Consider the following 25,463-nt stretch of genomic DNA (forward strand, 5'->3'; position numbering starts at 1 on the left):
CTTCTGAGGCCTCTCTCCTTGGCTTGCAGATGTCTGCCTTCTTGCTGTATCCTCCCAGGTCTTTGCCTCTGTGCACACTCATCCCTGTTGTCCCTTCCTCTTCTTATAAGGACAATAGTCATATTGGAGTAGGGACCACACATAAGACCTCATTTAACCTTTAAATGCCCTATCTCCAGATAGTCACATTCTGAGGCACTGAGGCAAAGGGTGGAGTAGGGGTTTAGAGCTTCAACATAGAAATTCGTGGCGTTCACAGTTTGGTCCATAAGAATTATATTAGCCAATAAATATATTATAAGGTGGTCTACTTTACTACTCATCAAGGAAATGCAAACTAAAACTGAATATAATACCATATACATCCACAAGAATGTTCAAAATGAGAAAGAATACCAAGTTTTGGTAAGTGTGTATGGAGCAACCTGAATGCTTGTATGTCGTTTGAGTATGACAAAATTGTTTGGCAGTGTCTATTACCCTATAACCCAGCAATTTCAGTCCTATGTCCATACTAAAAAAAACCTCAATTTAAGGTCTAGACTTACATACATACGTATATATGTCTAGATTTTTTTTTTTTTAAGATTTTATTTTTCCTTTTTCTCCCCAAAGCCCCCCGGTACATAGTTGTATATTTTAGTTGCGGGTCCTTCTAGTTGTGGCATGTGGGACACCACCTCAGCATGGCCTGTTGAGCGGTACCATGTCCATGCCCAGGATCCAAATCTGTGAAACCCTGGGGCACCAAAGCAGGGCACATGAACTTAACCACTCAACCACCAGACTGGTCCCATATGTCTAGATTTTAATTTGAGTTCTTCTGCCTCTCCATGCCCAAGCTACCTTCAGTTCACATTGACTCTTGTATAGATATTTTGCCTCATAAAACAGAAGACACTTGATATTTATGGAGTCGCAACATGTCAGAGCACTGTCTTAGGTGCTGTTTGCATTTCCATGTTTAAACACCATTTCACAAGCTTACATACTATCTTTGCTAACATTTATGTTTTGTGTGTTTATTATTTCAAAAGGCAAGAGAAGAGAGTCTAAGAGGTACGCTTTAATAGAAGATTTGTTTTCCCAAAACATTTGTAATTAAGTGAGTGGCAACTGCAGCAGTCTGAGCCACAGTGAATGAAATGAAGTTAGATATCCTGTCTCTTAAATTCTATTTTCCTTTTCCCAAAGTTATATCTCCTTAGATGTAGGTACTATCTTGAAATGAAACAGATTTAAACCCAGGCTATCATTCAGATTTCAAGATACAGACAATAAGGATATGTATATATAAATTTAGCCCTTTTTACTTCCATACTTGACTACTGGGGGTAGATATGTTTTATTGCAGAAAAGGTGATAATGCACTTTCACTAAGGAGACTAAAAAAGCTTGTGTGAGCTCAGGGTGGCTAAAAGCGTATTTTTATGGGTAGCTTTAAAAGAGGCCAGCTTTCCAATGGCAATTGGCCTTTCTGTGGACACAAGGAAATGGCAGACCATTGCAACTAATTTTCTGGATTGCTGACATTGAGTATTGAGCTTTCCTTTCCAGTAGCTCCAGTGATCTCTCTTTTTTTTTTTTTTAAAGGTTGGCACCTGAGTTAACAACTGTTGCCAATCCACTTCTTCTTCTTCTTCTTCTTCTTCTTTTTTTCTTTTTTTGCTTTTTCTTCCCAAATCCCCCCGGTAGCATAGTTGTATATTTTAGTTGTAGGTCTTTCTAGTTGTGGCGTGTGGGATGCCGCCTCAGCATGGCCTGATGAGTGGTGCCATGTCCGTGCCCAGGATCCAAACAGGCAAAGCAAAGTGCACAAACTTAACCACTCAGCCACAGGGCTGGCCCCTCCAGTGAGCTCTTTTTAATGAAAGACACAGAAGAGGATTCACCCTGTTTTGCTCAGCCCGTTTGTCTTTTATGCAGTGAATCATTCGGCAACATTTTCTGAGCACTTACACTTTGCTAGCTAATGAACAAAGCCAAGGTATATACAGTATACACAGTTGTAAGTTAGTGTTCATCAAGGAGTGCATAATCTAATAAGGCAGTGCAAATACAGAAAGAAATAAGGTAAATAACATAGTGGATAAATAAATAAAGGTAAAGAAATTTGGTAAATAACAGGGGAACATAATATTACATACATATGGAACAAATGTAACATACTTTATGTTACACGTAAAGTAACATAATGGAAGCATCTGTAGGCAGCACAGAGAGAGTTAATAAATCTACTAGGGTTTACCTTAACGTGGAGCAGCAGAGTCTTTCAAAGGATGCTTCTTGATATGCTTTAGGTGATACATACTTCAGGTAACATCTGAGCTAAACAGGATGAAGAAGAATTTGCCAGAACAAATTGGAATAAGGGTCAGTCAAGAAGTAGGAGCAGTAATAGTCAACCAACTGTGACTGACTTGGAGGCAGAAGAAGGGAAGTGGAGGATTTTTCATGATTAATGAGTTGGCATTAAGCAAAATATAAGTAAATGTTGTTTTTCTAAATTAGGTAAAGATTAAATGATTGAGCTGTTTAAAGTTGGCTTAAGTCTTGACTAAAATTGTTTCTTACAGTTTTACCTTCTTAGATTTTCAAGCCTGGGTATGATTAAGTGAAAAATCTGTTGACACTTAAGCACTAGGTAATTTTGTTTCACTGTTCAGTGAAGATGGAGATTTTTTCTTAATGCCGCCAAGAACTTAGCTCTAGAGTTGTATTCCAAATTAAAACTAGCAAGAAACCACTAAGAACAATGGGAAAATAGGAAAACTGTAATTAATCACATGTATTATAATTTGAGCAGAAATCTAGAATGAGAGTATCCTGTATGGTGTCTAAAAAAATGCTTTATTGAATGACCAAGAATTTGTCGGTATTAATGTAGCACGGTCAAGGCAGAGAGAAATTGACTAGACATAATCCCTTATTGTAGGAATAGGTCATTAAACTTATAGCCTAGATAAACTATTTCTCACGTTAATGTAACTTTCTGTTTTCTGGTTGTCTTGTTCACATGCTACATTCTAATTGACTGCTTAACTTCTCTGGGACCCTAAAATTGGGAAGGAGATGTGACATAAAAGATGGGTATGAATGTCCAGTCATTGGAAATACATATTCTCCCAGGCTCATCTCATGCAGAACCTGTTGCAGGAAGTCTTAAAACGACCTACCCCTGCCCATGGCACATGCAGAGTTAGATGTCCCTTCTCTTTGCTCTTATAGTACTCTGTACTCTTCCTTTTTAACACTCTATGTTATTCTCTTGTCATTTTTTATCTGACAGTATGTCTCACTATATAGCAGTCTCATGGAGGGCATAAACAGTGTCTTGTGTATTCTTTTAACATGTGCTTTGCAAAATTCAAACGAATAAATGAAGGAGAATGCAAACCAGAAGAAATTAACAAAGATCCTTGTGTTTTGCACTTAAACTGAGTCTTTCCTTTTGGCTTTCTTTTAGTAAGCAATGGCATCAACCATTCTCCTCCTACCCTGAATGGTGCCCCATCACCACCACAGAGATTCAGCAATGGTCCTGCCTCTTCCACGTCATCTGCACTAACAAATCAACAATTGCCAGCCACTTGTGGTGCTCGGCAGCTCAGCAAGTTAAAACGCTTCCTCACCACTCTTCAACAGTTTGGCAATGACATCTCACCTGAGATTGGGGAGAAGGTGCGGACTCTTGTTCTAGCACTGGTGGTAAGTACAGCATCACTGTTGACAACTGCCTGAGTGTGTGGCTTAGAACCAAAGCCAGGAGCAGAGAAGTTGTACCTATTTCTGCTCATTCCTAAACCTGTAGCAATGTGGCAAAATCTACAGACTAGATAAGTTATGTAACTTGTATAAAACTGTTGAATTGTGGATTTCAATTGTGGATGACAATGTTTATCAAAGAAACAAATCTATAAAGTTTACCTTATTGTTTCTCATGGTGTGATTTAATTCCAATAAGCAGCTTTGAATTTGTCTTAAAATTGAGTTTCAATAGGCCACTGAGGTTCAACCAAGTTAACGCGAGGTTTTGTTAACTTATTATATTCATTGCCTTGTGCTTTGTTTCCAAACCAGAGAGAAAAGCAAAGCAGCAAGTTTAATTTCCAAAATAATAATTTGTAAAATTATAAGTTTCATAGTCTAAGTAAATAGTATCAAAGGGATTACATTCTTCAGCTCCTTATGCAAATACAGTTTCTTTAGAATTTTCAAGGTACACATAATTTTTCCTTCTATACTGAGTGTGGTGAACCCATGGTATAAGGGAGTGATTTTCTCACATTGAGATCTGGGTGGGGTTTGACTCTCAGTGTATATAAGGGAAATACTGCCAGTTCCCAATGTTTGTAAATTGAATTTTTCAAGATTTACCTCCCATCTAAGCACCCTACACTCCTGCATGTTTGCTGCGATATGAGATAAAGATGAATCACAGTTCTAAACCTAATGTTGCAGTTCTCAAGGTGTAATCAGGGACCCCTGGGATTCCCCTAGACCCTTTCAGGAAGTCTAGGAGGTCAAAAGTATTTTCATAATAATACTAAGATGTTACTTACCTTTTCACTCTTGTTCTCTCATGAGTGTATGGTGGAATTTTCTAGAGGTGGCATAATATAGGATGTCACAAGAGATTAACTGTAGAAACTGATAGGAGAACCCACCTGTCTTTTATTAAACTAGACATGAAAGAGATTTGCCAAACTGTAACAAAAGTGCCATTCCTCTTACTACATTTTTTGGGAACATGAAATTACTTTGGAAGTGATTAATAATAAATATTTTTCAAATTCTCAGTTTTAATTTCTGATATGGTGATATCGATAGGTGTAACCCACATAAATTTGAAGAATTCTGAAACTAAAAAGTTTAAGAACTGCTACCTTAAAAGATTTTTCAGTCTGGTATGGCATAAACAACTTTTGTATAAGGCAATGTGCAATAAACTACTTCATCATTTGAGATTCAGTCCTTCTTTTGTATAGCTGTAGGTGGTTCATTTTCATTGCTATGTAGTATTTTATTGTAGGTATATACCACAATTTATACTTTTTGCTCCTGATGGACATTTGAGTTGTTTGCATTTTGAGGCAGAGTCGGCGGCTCAACACCGCATTCTGAGATTTGCTAGAAGAATTCACAGGACTTGGGATATAGTTGTGCTCACAACTAAGATTTATTACAGAGGCATAATAAGGTTACACGACTGGATCATAAAGGAGAGAGAGAGACAGTTGGAGTCTGGAGGAATCCATGTGCGGGCTTCCTTAGGCTCTTTCTGTCCTATGAATCCTCACACAGAGCTCACTCTTCCCCTAGCAATGAAAATGCAGCAACATGCATGCAGCGTTTCTGCCCAGGGAAGCCTATTAGAGACTCAATGTCCAAGGTTTTTGCTGGGGTCTGGGCACATAGGCACTCTTTGCCTAGCACCTACCAAAATTCCAGACTCCCAGAAGGAAAACCAGTGTTTAGCATAAACCATGTTGTTTGCAGAAGCAGTCTAGGCACAGTGAGCCACACTCATCAGTTAGAAAAAGATTTTTTGTCTTCGTTTTGGAAAAAAGTATTTATTGTTCATATTTTACACTATCGAAAAGTCTTATTGGATCTAGGCTAATAAAATTGACATTAAATCTCAAAATGAGTTTGAACATAATTGGAAGCAAGCAAACATCAGAATGTTATGCTAATTCCATCAGCAAATTACTTAAGGTAGAGTCTGTGCTTAAGGATAATTTCAAGAGTAAAAGAAAAAATGACAGACCTTGTTGGCAAAGTAAAAAAAAAATCTTTTTCTAGCTATGAAAGTGTGTGTAGATGTAGCTGATCATCTCTTTTAAATAGCCATGCTTGGGTTAAGTTTTCCTTTCTTGCAGTTGTTTTTACTTTGCTATCATTAGGAGGTGATAAAATACACAGAACATAAAATTTACCCTACTAACCATTTTTAAGTGTGCATTTAATGGTATTAAGTACATTCATTGTTGTGCAACAACCATCACCACTGTCCACCTCCAGAACTCTCTTCATCTTGCAAAACTGAAACTCTGTGCCGTTAACAGTAATTCCCCACTCCTTTCTCCCCTCTGCTCCTGTCAACCTTTTTTCTACTTGACTATTTTAGGTATCTCATATAAGTGGAATCATACCGTATTTGTCTTTTTTTTTTTTCTTTTAATTCACTGTCAGATTTCTGAGCTCTTTATTTCTTTATTTTTTCTTCCTGCTTTTTCTCCCCAAATCCCCCCAGTACATAGTTGTATATTTTAGTTGTGGGTCCTTCTAGTTGTGGCACATGGGATGCCGCCTCAGCATGGCCTGATGAGTGGTGCCATGTCCGCACCCAGGTTCTGAACCAGGGAAACCCTGGGCCGCAGCAGCAGAGCGCATGAACTTAACCACTCAGCCACAAGGCTGGCCCCTGGTATTTGTCCTTTTGTGGCTGGCATATTTCACGTAGCATACTGTAGTCAAGGTTCATCCATGTTGTGGCATGTGTCAGAATTTTCTACATTTTTATAACTGAATAATATTTTGCTTATCTAGTCATCCACGTTTTGTTTATCCATTCATCCATTGATGGACACTTGAGGTGTTTCCACCTTTTTGGTTAGGGAAAGTTTTATATCAGTGTAGGAAACTGTTTATCAGCCAAGTTCCTAGATGCAAGCCAATGGTCCAGCCTTGCAAGCAGGCTTTTCTAAGGTTACCAGTTTTAGACCTGCTATGTTAACTCTTTTCTGTACAGGCCCCATTACAAATAATGTTGCCGTGAGCATTCTCATACATGATACATTTGTGCAAGCATTGCACCAAAAAATGGAATTGGGATTTCATAGGGTTTGCATACATACAAATTTAGTATATAAGGCCATTTCCCAAGTGTTATACCAGTTTATACTCTCACATCCTGGGATTTTCATTAAGATCAGTATCTCAGTCCATTCAGGCTCTTATAACAGAATACCATAGACTGGGTGGCTTATAAACAACAAACATTGATCTTGCAGTTCTGGAGGCTGATAAGTCCAAGATCAAGGTGCTGGCAGGTTCATTGTGTGGTGAGAGCCCACTCCCTGATTCATAGATGGCCAGCTTCTTATTGTGTCCTCACAGGGTGAAAGGGGCAAGGGAGCTCTCTGGGGTCTCATTTCTCATGAGGACACTAACACCATTCATAAGGGCTCTGCCCTCAGGACCTAATCACCTCTCAAAGACCCCCACCTCCAAATACCAACGCATTGGGATTAGGTTTCAACATATGAATTTTGAACGATTACATTCAATCTCTAGCAGTTGGTGTTGAAACTGTAAATATATTTGGAAAAGATGCAGAAAAAATATGTTAAATTTAATACCCATTCATTATTTAAAAAAAACACTTAGCAAACTAGTTATAGTAGGAACTTCCTTAATCTGATGACAGTTAAATCCATGTAAAAATAAAAGCTATAGCAAGCCTCATGCTTAATGCTGAAATTTTGAAAGCTTTCCCTCTGATATTAGGAATCATATAAAGATGTTTCTTTATTCAATGTAACCCGGAATATTCTAGCATAGAAAATAAGATATAAGGGGGGACCAGCCCTGTGGCCTAGTTGTTAAGTTCAGCACGCTCTGCTTCAGTGGCCCAGGTTTGGTTCCCAGGCGTGGACCTATACTACTCATTGGCAGCCATCCTGTGTTGGTGACCCATATACAAAATAGAAGAGAACTGGCACAGATGCTAGCTCAGAGCAAATCTTCTTTAAGCAAAAATAGGAGGATTGGCAACAGATGTTAGCTCAGGCTGAATCTTCCTCTGCAAAAAAAAAAAAAAGATATAAAGATTGGAAAGACAGAAATAAAACTGCCCTTATTCATAGATAAAACGATTGTCTTATGTGTGTTGCAGTTGAACCTACCATTCTGTTCTTTTTTCTTTTTCTTTGGGTTTGCTACCATTTTGTTGAAAACTTTGTCTAATTTGGAGGAGAATGAACATCTTTAGATTGTTATACTTCTCTTTCAAGAAAGCCTTATTGAGTCTTCTATTTATGAAAAGAATGGTTAAGATTTTGGTGGGCATATGTAAGTGGAACAGTCTTTCCATATGGAGGAGACATTGTTAGCCAACTCAGAAAGGGCTGCATGGTTAGGTAGCTGGAGTTTAGTTTCCCTATGTGCATTCTGTGTTTCTGGTGTATCGGAGGTAAAGTACTGGTAGTCTCTAACTATGCCAGGGAGCAGGCCTGGCTGATTTCCACCGCAAGGTAAAGGGAAATGTTCTGTACTCCACCCACTTATTTGGAGAATACATATTCTGGAGGGTAGTTTGGCAGTGTTTCAGGTACCACAAACTAGGCCGTTCCTTTGACTCACCAGTTTCTCTCCTTGAAATTCATCCTAAGAAAATAATAAACAATGTGCACCAGGATAATCAGTTCAATATTATTTATAGTGCCAAAAAAAATTGAAACCTGTTGAATGTCCTATAGAAGCTTGAGTAAGTTTCGATACATCAGTTTAAGGGGATATGATGTAGTCATTAACTATCAAGTCTGGTTCAGAGGTGCAACAGAAAGGTGTGCCTCTTCCTATTCCTATTCCTCCTGAGAAATAGAGAAAATAACCTTGAACGTTATATATAAAATAAAAATAAGACTCTAAAAGACGAAGAGAAGAAGTCAGATTGGCCAGTCACCCTGGGACCCAAGGAAGTACAGAGCAGTGAATTCCCTAGGTTTTGTTTTCATCATATATCCTAGATTGTGGTCTGGAGAAGCTATTAATCTGGAAACAGGAGTACAAACCAAAAAAAAAAAAAAAGCCTCTTTCTAGCCAAAGGCCTAGGAAAGGAGGAAACAAACAAGATAGAAAACTTTTAGACAATAACCACCCTGTTGCAGCCAAACACCTCGGAAAAAACTGCAGTAATGGGCACTCTTCCCTTTCTGGTCAAAGGCCCAGTGGAGAAACCAAACTTACACCACTTCCGAACAGTAATGAGCCCCTCCTTCCTCGCCTCTCCAAATCAACAGAGGTTGGGTGGGGGAACCTAGGATCAAGGATTCTGACAGCATCAAGGATTCTTCTTTTCCCAATGGCACAGTGTCGGAGGAGGCCTTCAAAACAGAAAACAGAGATAAGATCTAGAGTCTTGCAACACAGAACCCTAAATGTCCAGGATACAGTAGAAGATCACTTGTCATATCAAGAGCCAGGACCACCTCAACAGGAATGAGAAAAGATAACCAACAGACATCAGCTAAACTGACACAGATGTTGGAATTATCTAACAAGGATTTTAAAGCAGCCGTCACAAAAAATGCTTCAGTGAACAATTATCAACACAAATGAAGAAATACAAAAGCTCCTCAAAGAAATAGAAGATATAAAGAAGAACTAAATAGAAATTTTGGAAGTGAAAAATATAACAAAATTAAAAACTCACTGATGGACTCAAAGGTAGAATGGAGAGGACAGAGGAAAAGATCGGTGAACTTGAAGCTAGAACAATAGAAAAAACTACCTAATTTGAACAACAGAGATAAAATAACTTTAAAAAAATGAACAGAACCTCAGGGACTTGAAGGAATATAACAAAAGATCTGAGTCACAGTAGGAGAAGAGAAAGAGCTGAAATAATGGCTGAAATATTCCTCAATTTGACAAATATCCTAAACCTACAGATTCAAAAAAGCTGAGCAGGCCTCCAAAATACCGCACCCTCCTCAATCCCCTCGCAAAAATGACAGAAAATCTTGAATGCAGCGAGAAACATCTTACCTACAAGGGAAAAATTCCAGGGACAGTGGACTTCTCGTCAGTAACCACAGAGGCTAAGTGCTGAAAGAAAAGAACTATCAACATAGAATCTTTTATCTATTGACAATATCCTTATGGAGTGAAAGGTGGAGGGATCAAAATATTCTCAGGTGAAGTTAAACTCAGAGGATTTGTCTAAGGCAGACCTACCCTAAAAGAATGGCTAAAGGAAATTCCTGAAATGGAAAAAAATGATGAAGGAAGGAATCTTAAGATATCAGAATAGGTGAAAGAAAAATGGAAAGAGTAAAATTATAAGTAAATACAGTAGACTTTCCTTCTCCTCTTGAGTTTTCTAAATTATGTTTGGTGGTTGAAGCAAAAATATAACATTGTCTGATATGGATGTCAGTATCTATCAAGGAAATATTTAGGAAAATTATAAACTGGCGTGGATAAGACTTCTGTATCTTGATTACATTGATGATGACCTGTATATACACATGCCATAAAATGGCATAGAACTATATACACGTTTTACCAGTGTTAGTTCCCTAGTTTTGGTATTGCACTAAAGTTATATAAAATGTAGCCATCGGGGGAACCTGGGTGCAGGATACATGGGAACCTGTCTGTACTATTTTTGCAACTTCTTATGATTATAATAATCTGAAAATTTTAAAAGAATAATTTTAGTCTCATAGCCTATCTATATCCGTTGTCTTCTAAGACGACTATAGGTGATGCCCTTGTGATCCAGAGACCAGAGCCCCTACCATTTTGCCTTTTCACGTTATTCTTTGTCAGAAGCATCTTCCCCAAGGCTGCACTTTTACTTCTCCGGGTGGCGCTTCTCTACAGCCTTCCTTGTCTTCCTAAGTCTGATTCAAACATGTCTTCTCTGCCTGCTGTAAGGTCCTGCCCACGTGTACCTCAGTCATACTGTAATGAATAGCTTACTTGTCTGTTTTCCCACTGGACTATGAATTCTTAGGAAAAGAACTATGCTCTTATTTATTAAATAATTGAATGAGAGGGAAGGATAACAGAACAGCAGCTTATCATCCCTCTCAGAGGACTGCTCTGCATCTACAGTGTATATAGCCCTAAGTCAGTTTCTCTGGCCTATTTGTCTGTGCCACTCAGTCTATCCTTTCCTTCCTTTGTCCATCCACAAGAAAACTTAACAGTCATATAATGTTTCCATAGATTTACTCTGCTTGTGTTTATTTTGTGAGGCCTGATAACATTCATTGTAGCAGGGAAAGAATGTCGTACTTTTTACATTTTTACATTTACTGTGTATTCATGATTACCAGTCCCTTTGGTTGCATTGTACAACTGTCATGTACTTAAAACAAGTATTCAGTTAAAGTTTAAAAGAATGAAATGAGATAAACTTTTCAAACATTTTCACTTAACATGGTTAAGATATATACCCTTTTTCCCTAAAGGGAAACATTTTAATTTTTACTGAATAGTAATATGATATATTTGAGAAATTCAACATAATTTCACATCCAGAAATAACTGCTGGTGAATTGTCCTTCCAGACATTTAAAATACTATATAAATATGTGTGTGTTATTTTCATAAATGGATTATTGGAAAACATACTATTTTGTTTCTGGTTTTTCACTTAACAGTATATTATAGACACCTTTCTTCATTAATTCATACAAATCTGTACCCCCCCAAGTGTTCTGATTTATGACTGTATCGTAATTTTTATTGCAGTTTCCTGTTGGTGGACCTATGTGTTCTTCATTTCTTATTGTTAAGAAGCAATATTGTGCTGATGAATAATTTGTATGATACTTGTTACAACTTTGAACACTTGATGATTATAAAAGTAAATTCCTAGAAATGGTATTGTTCTTTCAGGGGAGCAAGAATTCAGATTAATGCCCAGTTTCGTTGTTTTTTTTTTTTTAAAGCTTTTATTTTTCCTTTTTCTCCTCAAAGCCCCCCAGTACATACTCGTGTATTTTTAGTTGTGGGTCCTTCTAGTTGTGGCATGTGGGATGCCGCCTCAGCATGGCCTGATGAGTGGTGCCATGTCCACGCTCAGGATTCGAACCAGCGAAACCCTGGGCCCCCAGAGCAGAGCGTGCGAACTTGACCACTCGGCCTCGGAGCCAGCCCCTTGTTTTGTTTTTTTAAGTCATTATTATGCTGTGTTTTAGGGAATTGAAAATATTTTGTGAACTTTGAAAAAAATATTTTTCTGTACCATTCTCCTTTAACAAAGGAGCTGAGAATCTTAGTTTAAAGCCAGACTTGAAAAAGTACAGGCGAAGTGCTAATAACTTTGCTAGGAATACTAAAATCTTACCAGTGAGAGTCTGCTTATTTGGAGGTGCTCTGATATGCAAATAGACCACTTGAAGGTAGAGGGCACCTATTGGGTTTTGTTTTGGTTTGGTTTGGTTTTTTAACTTCTGATTTAGAAGATTTGGGGAACTGATGCTAGGAGGTAGGCAGAAGCTATGAAGAAATGAACTTCTAAAGAAATGAGGCTCTACGTTATTGAGTCTTTAAGTTGATGTCCTGGACTGATTCAGGATCTGTTCAGGGAACATCTTAAGCTTGGTTTCCTGTTCCTGAGGCAACTTGTGATGCATCCTTCAATACAAGAGACCTGAGTTGCTTGTCTTCACAGGCAGTGAGGAAGGCAGTGCCCTGTTCTACAGCCCGGGCTGCTGAGCATAGAGGAGAATTTAGATTTGGGGTAGTAGAGGAAAGAAAATCAAGGAGGTGAATTTCTTTCATAAATAACAGAATTCAGTTAACCTTTGAAAGGGATCTTTCACAGTAGTGCTCTTGGAATTATCTTTTTACTTATGATTTTAAAAGATTCAATACTATCAGATTTATATTCGGAGGACACTGTCCGGTTTTAGAAGTTGAACAATGTTGTTTATCTTTTCAGAACTCAACAGTAACAATTGAAGAGTTCCATTGCAAGCTCCAAGAGGCTACAAACTTTCCTCTTCGTCCTTTTGTGATTCCATTCCTCAAGGTAAATTTTATGAGATAATTACTGAATATAATTTAGCTTCAACATTTCCTCAAGATCTGCTGCTGATCCCTGTTCTGTGATTTAAATCAGGGCATCTTGTCACATTTTCCTATCTTTATTTTATTTTGGGCTGCTAGAGAAATGTGAGGGCAGTCTGCAGATAAGCCATGTACTTGATAAGATGAGAATTGCAAAAGTCTTGAGTTGTGGTCTGTATGCAGATGCTGCTGGTAACACATAGAAGGAGCAAGTTAGGAGCAGGGGTAGCAGGAGGTGAGTGGGCCAGAGGTGTGGGTGGCGTGGAGGCTGGGCTCTTAGTAGAGGAAGTAACTGGACACTAAATCTTTTGGTTGTAGACAGAGGGTGGAGAGTGTGTGTGTTACGCATTTTAGGCAGGACTAGCTAGTAAGTGGTATCACTGCATGCCCTCAGGAGACAGAGATGTTAACTGTCTCAGAATCGGTGATGTTGACTTTGATCACTTGGTAAAGGCAGTGTCTGCCATGCTTTTCCACTGTAAAGTTTCTGTCTTTTCCTTTTAAACTGTAATTTTCAAAAACAGGTGAAATTATGACTCATACAGATAAAAAACAAACTCACATCAAAGATTTTATTTAACTCATTATTGCTGAGGGAATTAGTAATGTGTTATAACTAGTTCAGGTGAGAATCCACAGAACAGACACATTTGTAGATCAGGATTATTGATGAGTGTGCAAACAGAAGTAAAATTGGCTTCTAGAGCGGGCAACGGAAGTCGGTTAAAGCTCTACTGGACATAAGTTTATGCATGTCCATAGACAACAATTATTTTGCATTGCCATCAGTTATCTGTAACTTGTAGAGTTGTAAAATAGTTCAAAGGCAGTGAAAGACTAGAGTCAAATAGCGGTGTGCTTTAGACCAGGCATTATTTGGAAACCTGTGACCCAAATCCAGCCCACTACATGGTTTTGTACAGCCCGGGAATGGTTTTTACAGATGAACATTTATAGTTGATTTGATAATAGGGAACAGTAACTTTGAACTCCAGTTAAGCTAAATATTATCCTTAATCCATCACCTCTCCCCAAATGAATACTATTCTTTTCATTAGTAGTAGAATGATAGCACAAGAAAACTGTACCTCATGTGTGTTTGTAATTTAACTTTTGTCAGTAGAGTATTTGTGGAAATTAATTTTCTTCTCTCTTGTGTATGAGTACCTACGTAGTATCTTCAATTTTGCCTCTTGACTCACAAATCGTCAAGCATCTAGCCAAGTAAGAATGCCCCTTTGCCTTCTTGTACTTTACCTTCATTTCCTAAGAAAATAGAGTAACGTCAAAAAGATGGGTCATCTTACTGAAGTACTGATACCAGGTTTTTATAACTTTAAAAATTAGAGATAGGGTCCAGCCCTGTAGCCTAGTGGTTAAGTTCAGCATGCTTTGCTTTGGTGGCCTGGTTCAGTTCCCAGGCTCAGACCTACACCAGTTGTCAGCAGCCATGCTGTGGTGGCAGTCCACATACAGAATAAGGGAAGATTGGCACAGATGTTAGCTCAGGGTGAATCTTCCTCAGGAAAAAAAAAAAATTAGAGCATAACAGACATACAAGGAAGTGCATAGGTCTCAGGTATACTGCCTGTGTTGTGGCTCAGTTCTGATAGCACTGAAGTCTCAGCCTCTCAGAGCAGTCTGTAGTGCTTTTTTCAGCCCCGAACCAGCTGTGCTAGTTCTGTCTTGGTCTCTCTTCTGTATGTCAGAGCCAGTAGACAATTATTTCCCCTCAGATTTTGAAATCAAGAAAAATTGTGAAATTTGTGTTAATAGGAAATAATTAGCTTTTTTCTTTTTAATTCATCAAAGGACACATGGCACAGGTGTGTAAAGATCTGACATGGTATTTTTTTCAATTAAGTTTTTACAGTTGCTACAAGATTGAGGTTATACAACAGACTTAAAAATTGTTTTATGTGGTCAAATTCTCTATTCTTAACTCTGTTACTTTGGAAAACAGCATGAGGTAGGTTGTTATAGCAGCATTTTGGCTAGCATTTGGGTTTTTGTCAATTTATTTCTGCTTTAAAATGATCTCTAATTATGGTGCCTGCTAAATTAACCTTTGGTAAAGGGATGACTACTTTAAAACTCTCCTTTCACTTGCTCATCTGTTTCCTGTGGGATAAAGACTTCTATTATGGGCTCAGGCTGAATTATTTTTAAATTTTGGGAGAAAAATATAATTCTTACTTTTTTTTTAATAAAAGGGAATATGGGAAAAGTACATTTTATGTGTGAAGGAACTATAGTTAAGTTTAAAGATGGATAGCATTTTTTATATGATTTATCACCTTTAGAGTTTTTCTAAGTTTGAGGAGAAGGAAAAATAATCAGTAGATAATTAACTGTCCTTTTACAGAATAAGGAAATGTGCCCAACTAGGGTGCCACACTACAGAAATAGAGCATGTCCTTGTGTTACCTGTGAATCCTCAGAGCCTAGTCTAAGGCTTGTTGCTTTCATTATCATCATTCCCAATACTTTTTTCAAAACACCATGTTCCAACCAAGCCGGAATAATCACTATTTCCAGAATTCCCTGGCAGCTCTCATAGATCACATGAAGGGAAGCTATGAGAGACAAGTTGGGATTCAGAAGACAGAAACCAGAGCTTGTAATGATAGAGGAAAGGATGAATTCCTCCTACTCCCATGTAGGCAGTACTAATTCTCTGACTGAAGTCTTCAAAAATGTTTTAAGTTTCTAAATTATTATGTTCAACAAACCTACAGTGAGCTTTGACTCTCTACTAGGCCACAAAGGTAAATAAAATGCAGTCTCTTCCCGAAGGGGATTTACATCTTGTGGGGGCAAGAGACAAGTCAACCAATAACTCAAGTTCAGTATAATAGATGTCACTTTATTCATAGAGAGGCGTTTGAAAATCAGACTGACAAGGAGAAAAGGGCTTTTGTCTTGTGTCATCTGGTTTGTGAAACCTTTTGAGGTGGCGAGCCCTGTTGTGTAGAGCCCAACACTGGGAAAAGTACCTTCCAGCCCCTGCTTCTTCTTTTCAAGGCTAACCTGCCACTGCTGCAGCGAGAACTGCTGCACTGCGCTCGGGCTGCTAAGCAGACGCCATCCCAGTACCTGGCTCAGCATGAGCACCTTCTGCTCAACACCAGTATTGCGTCGCCTGCAGACTCTTCTGAGCTGCTCATGGAAGTGCATGGAAATGGGAAAAGGCCCAGTCCAGAGAGGTGAGCAGAGAAGAGCTTCGTTGTTCTTGCTTTTCTGGAACCACTCTGAGCTTGTTCTTTGCTTGTGAAAGAAGGAGAATTTGATTACAGTGGTTATGTATCGGTATGGACTCAGAATTTCTAAGATTCGTTTTGCTTTGTCCCAACATCAGGCAGCAGAATGCTTCTCAAATCTATAGGTGTAGCTCCCAGACATGAGTATTTTTCAAAAACTCTTCAGATGATTCTGTATACCCTTGGTGAGAAATTCTGCTCCAGAGCATCCTGTGGGTTCACTGTTCCAGAGCCGTAAGAAATACAATCTTCCCAAGGCATTTTTTCTAATGTGTGAAGTCTTGTAAAAGTGTAACAATTAATTATTGGTACTTGTTAATGAATCACCTTTACTTTGAAGATTGAAATTATATTAATTTATTCTGTAAATTTTAGTATGAGTGTCTACCACAATGTTCTATGTTTTGTCAAGGAAGCAATAATTTAACAACAGTAGGAAGTTTGTTACAGTTGAACCTAAATGATTAAAAACCCTACCAACTCACAAGTGTATTAATTATGTGACACTTTTCTCCCACGTAGAGAATTGTTTCTTTCTAGTAACTGACCTCCCTCCACAGTAGCAAATTTGATCTCAAAACATTCCCAAACATAGTTGAACTCATATTCCTCTCATATAAGAAAATGCTGTCATCTCCTTAGTTTCTCCTTTGCTTTGTGAGGTTGAGGGGTTTCTGCCTGGATATGCATGGATTTGACCTCTGAATACTGGAATAAATCAGCAGGAACCGTTATCTGCCTGGTCCCTGAGGGACATTTCCGTTTATGCCTCATGTCAAACCATTTCTTGCTGTTTTCTTGTTTGTGAGAGTGCATAGCACAAAGTAGGTACTCAGGAAATGTTTGTGTGAATGCCTCTTGACGGGCTCAGATATGTACTTCTGGTTCTTTTACAGGAGGGAAGAGAGCGGGTTTGAAAGAGAGACAATTGCTCCTGAGCCTCCTGCCAAGAGAGTGTGTACCATCAGCCCTGCTCCCCGGCACAGTCCTGCCCTCACTGTGCCCCTCATGAATCCTGGGGGCCAGTTTCATCCTACTCCTCCGCCTCTTCAGCACTACACCTTAGAAGATATTGCAACTTCCCACCTGTATCGTGAACCCAAGATGCTGGAACATCGAGAAGTTCGTGACAGACACCACAATCTTAGTAAGTGACGTAAGCAGCATGGTAATGATTTAAATTCAGATTGAATCCTTGAGTTTCTTTTCTACTCAGTGATAAAGCAAAATAATGTCATTATTGCTTTTTTCTGCTGATAAGATAAAACAATATTATACATTAAAAAGACTATTAGAATTGATCTTACTTCGTATCTTCTTCTTATCATATGATAGAAGTAGAATTAAACGAATTTTAGGAAATACACAGTGAAATACTTAAGAATAAAAGGGTATCACTTATTCTCAGATGATTCAAAAAAAAGATAGAGAATGATAGGGGCTGGGCCCGTGGCCAAGTGGTTAAGTTTGTGCACTCCACTTCGGTGGCCAGGGTTTCACTGGTTCGGATCCTGGGCGTGGACCTAGCACCACTCATCAAGCCATGCTGAGGCAGCGTCCCACATAGCACAACTAGGAGGACCCACAGCTACAATATACAGCTATGTACTGCAGGGGACCTTTGGGAAATCTGAATGAAGGGTAAATGAGAAGTCTTTGTACTGTTCTTGCAACCTCTCTGAAAGTCTGAATTTATTTCAGAATGAAACATTTTTAAAACTAAGAAAGATTTAAAATATATGGTCTTGGCAGTGAAAGTGCATAGATGGTTTAGGTCAGGAGAGGTAAGGTATATGTAAATTTAAATATTGGCTCTGCATCCTAACTAGCTGTGAGATCTTATGCAAGTTGCTTCAGCTCTCTGATCCTCGGATAACTCAATTCTAAAGTGGAGATAACCACCACCTGTGCTGGGTCATTTTTACATTTGGAATACCTGGCACATGCCACCTCTGTAACCATTAAATTTAGGAAGAAACAAAAAGGCCCTTAACAAACCTCACTGGAGATCAGTTTTGAACAAGAGCTCTTTGTCATGTACTCAGGTTTACTGCAGGAGGTTGTTTGGAGTTTAACTGCTGAGCATGTGTCAGAGCAGAGAACCAACTGGCTACTAGCTTCCAGGGTTTCCCCTCTATTTCCATCTGTGGGGTCCCCTGTGGAGTGAAATGTTGCAACACATTTGCCCGTCCCTGTTCTGACTTAGGCTCACTAGCATCTTTCAGGGGCTTGGACCGCACGATAGGGCTCTGGCTTCATGCAGTGGCGGCTGAATGGTGAGGACCGTGACAGCAGTGGTGTTCTCAGCTGCCAACATTTACTGAATCTTAGGTACCACATAGATTGTGGTGTACATACATTATCTCACTTAATCTTCATAGCAGTCCTATGCAGTTGTTATGCCCTTTTTGTAGATGACAGATGAAAAAACTGTGGCCAAAATCCCATAGCTACAAAGTAGCACAGATAAGATTCAGACCCCAGCTGTCCGGTGCCCAAGGCTTAGGTACGTTGCCCGCATGTTATGACGCCCCCCTTAGCAGCTGTTGTGTATGATCCAATCCCCTTTTTCCTATGTCTCTCTTTTTATGTTAAAAACTAGGTTTGCTGTTGGTTTCTTCCATATTCATACAAATTTTTTGCCAGTTCGATCTGTTACTTTCTAAGAGAAAAGTATCCTAAAAACTAGCTATAACTTCATTTTGGTCAGATTTTCCTTGCATTTCTAACAATTTTAAAAAAACTTTTTCATCTTGAAATGACCTTTAATCCTCTCCCTTGATTGTTTATTTCAGGTTTAACCATTTGTCTTCCAGGCTGATTACAGATTCCTCAATTTTCCCCAGTGCTCTTTTTTTTTTTTTTTTTTTAAGATTTTATTTTATTTTTTTTTCCCTTTTTCTCCCCAAAGCCCCCCGGTACATAGTTGTATATTCTTATTTGTGGATCCTTCTAGTTGTGGCATGTGGGACGCCGCCTCAGCGTGGTTTGATGAGCAGTGCCATATCCGTGCCCAGGATTCGAACTGACGAAACACTGGGCTGCCTGCAGCAGAGCGCGCGAACTTAACCACTCGGCCACGGGACCGGCCCCTCCCCAGTCCTCTTTTGAAAACATATGCCATAGTGCAGTGGTTCTCAGCTCTTACCAAACCATTTTTTCCCCTGCCCCTTTATAAACAAATATATTGTAACACCCCACCCCCATTCTCCTAAAATGAAATTTATGAATACTGTAGCCTACCTTAGACATATAATTTTAGGATCAATATTCTAAAGCGTAATATATAAGAAAGTATTTTATAATACGTTAGTGCTCATTCATCACTATAGAAGATATAATCAAATAAGCAGTTGCTTGCATAGATACAGAATCACTATGAATACAACACTTATAAATTCAGAGTGATAACAGATGTGTTATATTAATGATTCAAATTCTGTGAGCAGTCTAGCAATATGTGACATTCTTCAAAATAGTCGACAACTCTTAACTCTATATACCCTTGATTCACACAGTCTTTGTGTTCCTGCAAATTTCAGTATATATTAAAACCAAGTAAAAATTAATATTTTGGTAACATTAAGTTGTTTCCAAGTGCTTGTACAGTACCCACTCTAGTTGTGGTGGTTAAGCATTTACATTGTGCTGCATCCTTGTCGTATTATCTGACAATTTAATTTTTTCCAATGTAAAGATGTAAAATGTTATCTTAATGATGATTTTATTTGCACTGTGTGACTAATGAGTTTGAGTGTCTTTTCCTGTGTTTATGGACCATCTGTACTTTCTGTGATATACCTGTTTATTTCTTTTGCCTCTTTTTCTTTTGGGCTATTTGTCTTTCATAATTGATTTGTAGGAGTTTTTTTATATATTCTGAATAGTGATTTTTTGTTGGTTTTATGTCATTTTGTGGGTCCCACACTCCATCCTGAATCATGGCCTTAGTAGTGTGCTGACACTTGGTATGAATGTGTGTGTATTTACTTGGTGGAATTCTGTTTACTGTATTCTTGAAATTTAATCTCTAATTTCTAATAGGTCTAAATGGAGGCTATCAAGATGAGTTGGTAGACCACCGTTTGACAGAAAGGGAATGGGCTGATGAATGGAAACATCTTGATCATGTAAGACTCTTACAGTGTGTAACTTTCCTAAGTACTTATTACTTTTAATTCTCAATATTACGAATAGTAATTGAAGTGAATTTAACCAGAGCCACAATGTCTTTGCAATAAAAGCTGATTTATCTACTACTCCCCCAGCTAGAGAGCTAAGAATAACTCTCAAATCTTTATCGTGGGGTGATCGCTTCAGGTCATAACGAAGTGAAGTTATGTAGTTTAATGGTTAAAACATAGGTTTGTGAGTTTAGGTCCCAGCTTTGCCACTTCCTACCTTTGTGCAGTGGGCAAATTGCTTCACCATTTGTATCCTTAATTTTTATACCTTAAAAAAAAAAGAATGCTGAATTATTTGAATTCACAAGAGGGTTGCAATAATATCTAAGGTGCTTGTCACGGGGCCTGGTATATAGGAAGTGTTAAATAAATGGAGCTTCCTCAAATACAAATGAGAATTAGTGTAATAGTACAGAAGGTAAGCCTGAGTTCTCTGTCCTGGTGGAAGAGAGTTTCCCCTCTCATTAAAAAGGGAAGAGAAGATGTAGTACCTGTTTGAAATATACGTACAGCAGCTTTTCCTTCTTGAGTGATATTGTCTCTGGATGTTATTTTTCTGATTACATTCTTATATAGATCTCTGGCTTTATCAGATGATTTGGTATGTTTTGGGCTGATATATAATGTGGTTACACCATAGTCTTTAAAGGACCGTATTATAATGAGACCCTGGCTGTTTCAACCTTGAATCCAAAAAAATGTTATTTTGAAATTCAAAAAAAAATTAAATGTGTGTATGTGTGTCTACATATATATATATACATATATAAAGAAGCAGTGAGAGAGGCTGGCCCCATGGTGTAGTGGTTAATTCCAGCACACTTCACTTTGGCGGCTCAGGTTTGCGGGTTCAGATCCCAGGTGCAGATCTATACTGTTTTATCAGCCATGCTGTGGCAACAACCCACATATAAACTGGAGGAAGATTGGCAAAATGTTAGCTCAGGGCTAACCTTCCTTGGCAAAAAAAAAAAAAAAAAAAAAAAAAAAGCAGCAGTGAGAAAGGCTTTCAAATGTAAACTTGATCCTGCTAAACTTATAAAACAGTTAAAATTTCATTCTTTATAGTTTACCTGTTCTTGATTTTTATGTTGGTTGCTTGAATGTCCTCATCTTGCCTCTGCCTGACTTCCCCTTTGGCTCAGGCCCTGAATTGTATTATGGAAATGGTAGAGAAAACAAGGCGCTCCATGGCGGTTCTGCGGCGCTGTCAGGAATCTGATCGTGAAGAACTCAACTACTGGAAAAGACGATATAACGAAAACACAGAGATGAGGAAGACAGGGAGCGAGTTGGTCTCCAGGCAGCACAGTCCTGGGAGTGCAGATTCTCTCAGCAATGGTAAGGAGAGATTGTCACCTAACATGACAAGGAAGACTTTTTTATATTTTACTTTAAAGGAAGATGGTGCTAGATCGTGGAGTTAGAGAGACCCAGGTTATTATGTAGAGTAAATGAGGAAGTATGTCAAGGAGTGAGTATCTGGCACATTCAAGACATGTTGTCTTCCTCATGAAGAATGAGAATATTTGATTTCGTTCTGTTTTTAACTCTATATATGTGCTAGATGATGATCAAAGTGTGTTTGGTTGTTAAATTCAGCCTGACTGAGTATACTGGCTGCTCTCCTGTACATCACATTTATTCCTCACAGTAGCCCTGAAAGTGTTCACCTCACCTTCCCTCCTCTTTTTCCTGCTTCCCATCCAGGGAAATACCATTTATCAACCACTGCCTGACTGCCTCCTACAAAACTTTTACTGTACCAAGCTGTGTTGCCTTTTCCCAGCATGAAGCAGCAGAGATATGAGCAACTCTTCTCTCAATCCAAGGTGCTTCCAGGGCCCCACAGCCGTTTCCCTAAAAATGTTCCATCACATTCACCTAGTAACTGAAAAGGTGCCCTGTGCAAAGGCACAGCTGAATGACGGGCCATCTGTGATCACTCATTCCTCACCCACCTGCTCCAGGTTCCCAGTTTTCACCAATGAGAATGAATATCTTCTTACGACAGACCTCACATGTTCCACAGAAGACAGACATTATTCTCAAAAAGACTACAAAAATTGAGGCAAAGACGTTGGTAACTAAGGAATCCCACTCCCCCACTCCACCCACAGAGGTGACTCTTGAGCCAACCATAGATTAGCACCATTGTGGAATATCTAGCACAGCCAGATATCAAAGAATACTTATAGTTGTGGTATGATTCCTTTCATAAAAACTTCAAAGCTAATCCTCAGGTTTCCCTCACCATCTGAACCTTCACAAATATTCCCTGTAACAGCTTCAGAAAGTTCATCATCCAAATCACAGACCTTCCATCAACGAGTCTGCCTGCATGCAGGTAAGAAGGCATAGAATGCAGAGTGAGCTGGAGTCATGAGTCAGCTCTCCTCCAGCCAGGATTGCAGGTCTTGCTGGTGTCATTTAAATATTGCTTTGCACTGGGGCCAGCCCAGTGGTGTAGTGGTTAAGTTCGTGTGCTCTGCTTCAGTTGCCTTGGGTTCACAGGTTCAGATCCTGGGCGTGGACCTGACAGTGCTCATCAAGCCACAGTGTGGCGGCATCCCACATAAAATAGAGGAACATTGGCACAGATGTTAGCTCAGCAACAATCTTCCTCACACAGACACAAAAAATTGCTTTGCATGGACCTCTACTCATCTTTATCTTTTGCTTGAAGGTTTAGCTAGGGTGCCTGTGTGTTCTGATTTGTCAGAGACAGTTCCAGTGTATGTTTGTTATCCTCTCATAACTATTACTAGCATCTCCCCCATTCTCAGAAATGACAACAATTGGGATGATAAATTATATTGTCACTCTAGGTTTAGCTCTTCACGGATCACAGTGTTTCCTTCTCTCACCTTTCTCAGGGCACTATCAATCTGTCTGACTTAAACAGTAGCTGTTAATATCTTTATTTGTGCATATTATACATATTTAGTGTTTTTATTTCACTGTTTCTCTTATAGTACATGGTGGTTGCAGTGTAGAAAGAAAGCATAATTCGTATCCTAAACAAGCGTGCTATTCAAAATGTGGACCAAAACCACTCCAGAAACTACTTGTTACTGGTCTGTGATGATATGACGTGCTTACCCCGGATGTACTGGGGACTGCTTGCTTCACTTTGAGAAGGGTCCCCTAAACTAAGCAGTGCTTGCTTTATGTGCTCAGAGACATAATTGTTTTGCATTCTGGCATAAGTTCCTTATCTCTTCATGGACCAATAACAGTTTGTAGACTACTGCTTTGAGTAGCACTGTCCTATACTGTGCAGTATTCTTGGCATAGCACACAAGTATACTCACCAATGACTTCTAAATAATTAGATAATTAGTGTTTTAAATGTTTGGTGTTATGCAGAAATCCAGGTGGATTGTTATTTTTTAGTATTTAAGTCTTTTGGTGATTTGGAGAGAAATCAACTAGAGACTGGATAGCATTATTCCTTTTGCCATTTGAAATAATAAAATATAGGTTCTCTCAATCTGAAAATTTGTGTTTCACAGTATTTTCAGAAACAGATTTTGTTCAGACACCAAGGGATGTTTTGGTATTTTATTTAAAGATGCGTAAATAAGTGCAAAAACGTTAAGAAAAAAGCAAGAAAATGGTTATTAGAGGATTTAAGAGAATGGTCTCCTCTAGGGTTGTGAGGTGGAGGGTGCAGATGGCGTAGAGTGCAGAGTGAGCTCTTGCCATCCTTCTTAGCTGTTCTCAGGATAGTTGCAAGTCTGGCTAGCATCATTTAAACAGTGCTGTGGCTTACTCACTTCTTGGGGACTTGGGTTGCTGAAAGTTTTCTCTTTCTTGATCTGGAGGTTTATGGGTGATCACTTCATAATTTTTCATTAAATTATGCATTAATATTTTTATGAACTTGTTAGCCACCTAATGTTTTGCAATTAAAGTTTAAAAAAAAAAAGTAAAGAAACTGACTCAGCTGTCAGTTTCTCCTGAGAATGAGAGTCACCTAGCTGTTTTATAACAAATACACATTCCAAGTCTTTCCCTGGAGGTTATAATTCAGGGACCCAGGCATCTGAATATCTATGTTTAATGAGTTGGGAGAGCTGCCTCTAATTAAGCCCACAATCAGTACCATCCACAGTCATGGGGCTTTCATGAAGCTTTTTAGTGACGTGCGTTAGCAAACAGTCAAGGGTGACCAAAGTTTTAGTTAGGTAAGCTTCTGATATTATAAAAGTAGAGACCAAAATAGGAAACAGAAATAGGAGTTAACAGCAGCTTTTCAGGGAAAGGAAAACTTCAAAAAATACATTGTTAATATCCCCGGAGTGAAAAAGATAAGAAAATAAGAGGATCCATGAAACTCGTATATCCAAATCATCTGAGTTTCGGAAACAGTGAACAGAACAGAAAGAGAAGAGAGAATAGTTGTTGAAATAATTCAAAAAATTTACTTAGAACTGAAAGACAGTGTTCCAGGTTGAACCACTCTCCCAAGTAAACACGGTGGAAGAAAGATTTATCAGTTAGCATCACTGAAAGTTAGAGGACAACTCTGAAGGAAAGTAATTTTAACTTAGAATTCTGTACTCAACCACAACAATTAAGTGTTAGATTAACAACCCACAATTCTTCGAAAAATCCACCTCCCATCTACCCTTTATCATGGTGTCTACCAGGGTTGGTAGGATTTACGCCAATACAAGAAGTAAACCAGAAGGTGGAACTAGATAAAGAGAGAGGAAGGGAATCCCTAGGATGGTGAAGGAGGGTCCCCAGCAACAGTGGTACAGCAAGCCTGGAAAGCAGCCAGTTCACACTGGAATAGCCCAGAAGCTTGCTGGAGATTTCTTTCAGAAAATGAAATTTATAAAATATTTACACAATAGAAGGAGAATTTGAGATTGACTTAGAAATATTTACATAAGAAACTTAGCACGTGAATAAACAAGGCAATTATTAACTCTAAGAAAAACAAAAACTTGTTGAAGAAGATAAAAAGATTCATAGAGTCTGAACCACGTGACTAGCTGTGATTAGCATTTACATTGAGTACTGTGAATGTTGACTATTGATGTATTGAGTATCTCTCTAGGGGAAAGGAAGGGGAAGGAATCGTGAATGTGTCTGGTGGGGGTTAAAAGAGAATGAAACTTTTTCTTAATGAAATGGTTAGTCAATCAATAATATCTGCAACTGAAAAAATCAAGATGTAGCAATACTGGAAGGA

At 38.7% G+C, this 25,463-nt stretch overlaps 1 protein-coding gene across 9 annotated transcripts in view; it reads left to right on the plus strand.

Moving 5' to 3' along the window:
- The window catches only part of CBFA2T2 (CBFA2/RUNX1 partner transcriptional co-repressor 2), a 139,616-nt gene that overhangs the window by 100,119 nt on the left and 14,034 nt on the right, over nt 1–25,463 (plus strand). For all 9 annotated transcript variants that reach the window (XR_006514109.2, XM_014828787.3, XM_044748478.2 and 6 more), the window contains 6 exons: nt 3,467–3,708; nt 12,686–12,775; nt 15,838–16,019; nt 16,970–17,220; nt 20,118–20,203; nt 21,403–21,598. Coding sequence is in view for 8 of the 9 variants with exons in the window: in XM_014828787.3 (XP_014684273.1) it covers nt 3,467–3,708; nt 12,686–12,775; nt 15,838–16,019; nt 16,970–17,220; nt 20,118–20,203; nt 21,403–21,598 (1,047 nt within the window). In the remaining variant the exon portion in view is untranslated. The remainder of the gene's footprint in view (nt 1–3,466; nt 3,709–12,685; nt 12,776–15,837; nt 16,020–16,969; nt 17,221–20,117; nt 20,204–21,402; nt 21,599–25,463) is intronic.

The sequence above is a fragment of the Equus asinus genome, chromosome 15 (genome assembly GCF_041296235.1).
Source record: "Equus asinus isolate D_3611 breed Donkey chromosome 15, EquAss-T2T_v2, whole genome shotgun sequence".
NCBI classification, from domain to species: Eukaryota; Metazoa; Chordata; class Mammalia; order Perissodactyla; family Equidae; genus Equus; species Equus asinus.